The following is an 858-nucleotide window of genomic DNA, read 5'->3' as shown; positions in this document are numbered from 1 at the left end:
TAATCATCCAGCTCATATATTCATTGGCATTAATTTATTTTTGTTGTTATTTGCAAAAGGAAAAACTAACCATAAAAAGCCTAATTGAAATAAATATATAGCAAAACAACACCATCAGAACTCAGAAGCTGTTTCAAGTCTCAGTGACTCTCAGTCTCAAATCTCCATCGCTTATAATCCTTATATCGTCTCGATCTCCAGAAGACTCACCTCAGAATCATCATCCCTTCTTTGAGTTCTTTCCCCATCTATTGTTCTAGTTCGCAGGTTAAGGACTTAGGTACATAATTCTCTATAGTCAGAGCCGATTTCGTTTAATAATTCTCTAAGCACCATTGTTTTTATAACTAGTATCATCGTTGTGATCTATTGTAATGAATTTGCTCTTTTATAACTTTTAATTGAAGAGGTTGAACGTGGCAGAAATGATAGAGGTTGATGAAAATCTAGTGGAGAAAATCATGTCAACTCTGCCTCCCAAGGCTCTGATGCGATTCAAATGCGCTTCTAAAAGGTGGTATTCACTGATCAACAATCCCAGGTTCGTAGCTAAGCACCTCTCCAGTTACAATTACAATTCAAAGCATCTGCTCGTCATGAAACGTTTAATCTCCAAGGACACGACTAATAACACTGAAGAAGAAGAAGAAGAAAATAAAAAAGAAGATGAGCTAGTATTTTCGTTGCTTAATTTATGCAATAACGACAGTATTGACAATGGTGAGGACAGAATTATTGTTTCTAGTGTCGAGGACATCAAGATTCCTCTTTGTATGAGTCTAAAGACTAAAGGGGAAGCAGTTCATATGGTAGGCCATTGCAATGGAATAATCTGTCTACTTCTAGTTAAATCTTTTC

The 858-nt window shown here is 35.9% G+C and overlaps 1 protein-coding gene across 1 annotated transcript in view; it reads left to right on the top strand.

Annotated features, from left to right (window-relative positions):
- Positions 1–425: 425 nt before the first annotated feature.
- Positions 426–858, top strand: part of LOC101295378 — a 2616-nt gene continuing 2183 nt past the window's right edge. The window contains exon 1 of the mRNA XM_004289508.1: positions 426–771. Within this exon, the coding sequence (XP_004289556.1) occupies positions 426–771 (346 nt within the window). The remainder of the gene's footprint in view (positions 772–858) is intronic.

Source organism: Fragaria vesca, linkage group LG1 (genome assembly GCF_000184155.1).
Source record: "Fragaria vesca subsp. vesca linkage group LG1, FraVesHawaii_1.0, whole genome shotgun sequence".
Taxonomy (NCBI): domain Eukaryota; kingdom Viridiplantae; phylum Streptophyta; class Magnoliopsida; order Rosales; family Rosaceae; genus Fragaria; species Fragaria vesca.
The sequence above is the reverse complement of the archived record's forward strand: the minus strand, read 5'-3'. Positions and strand labels throughout refer to the sequence as shown.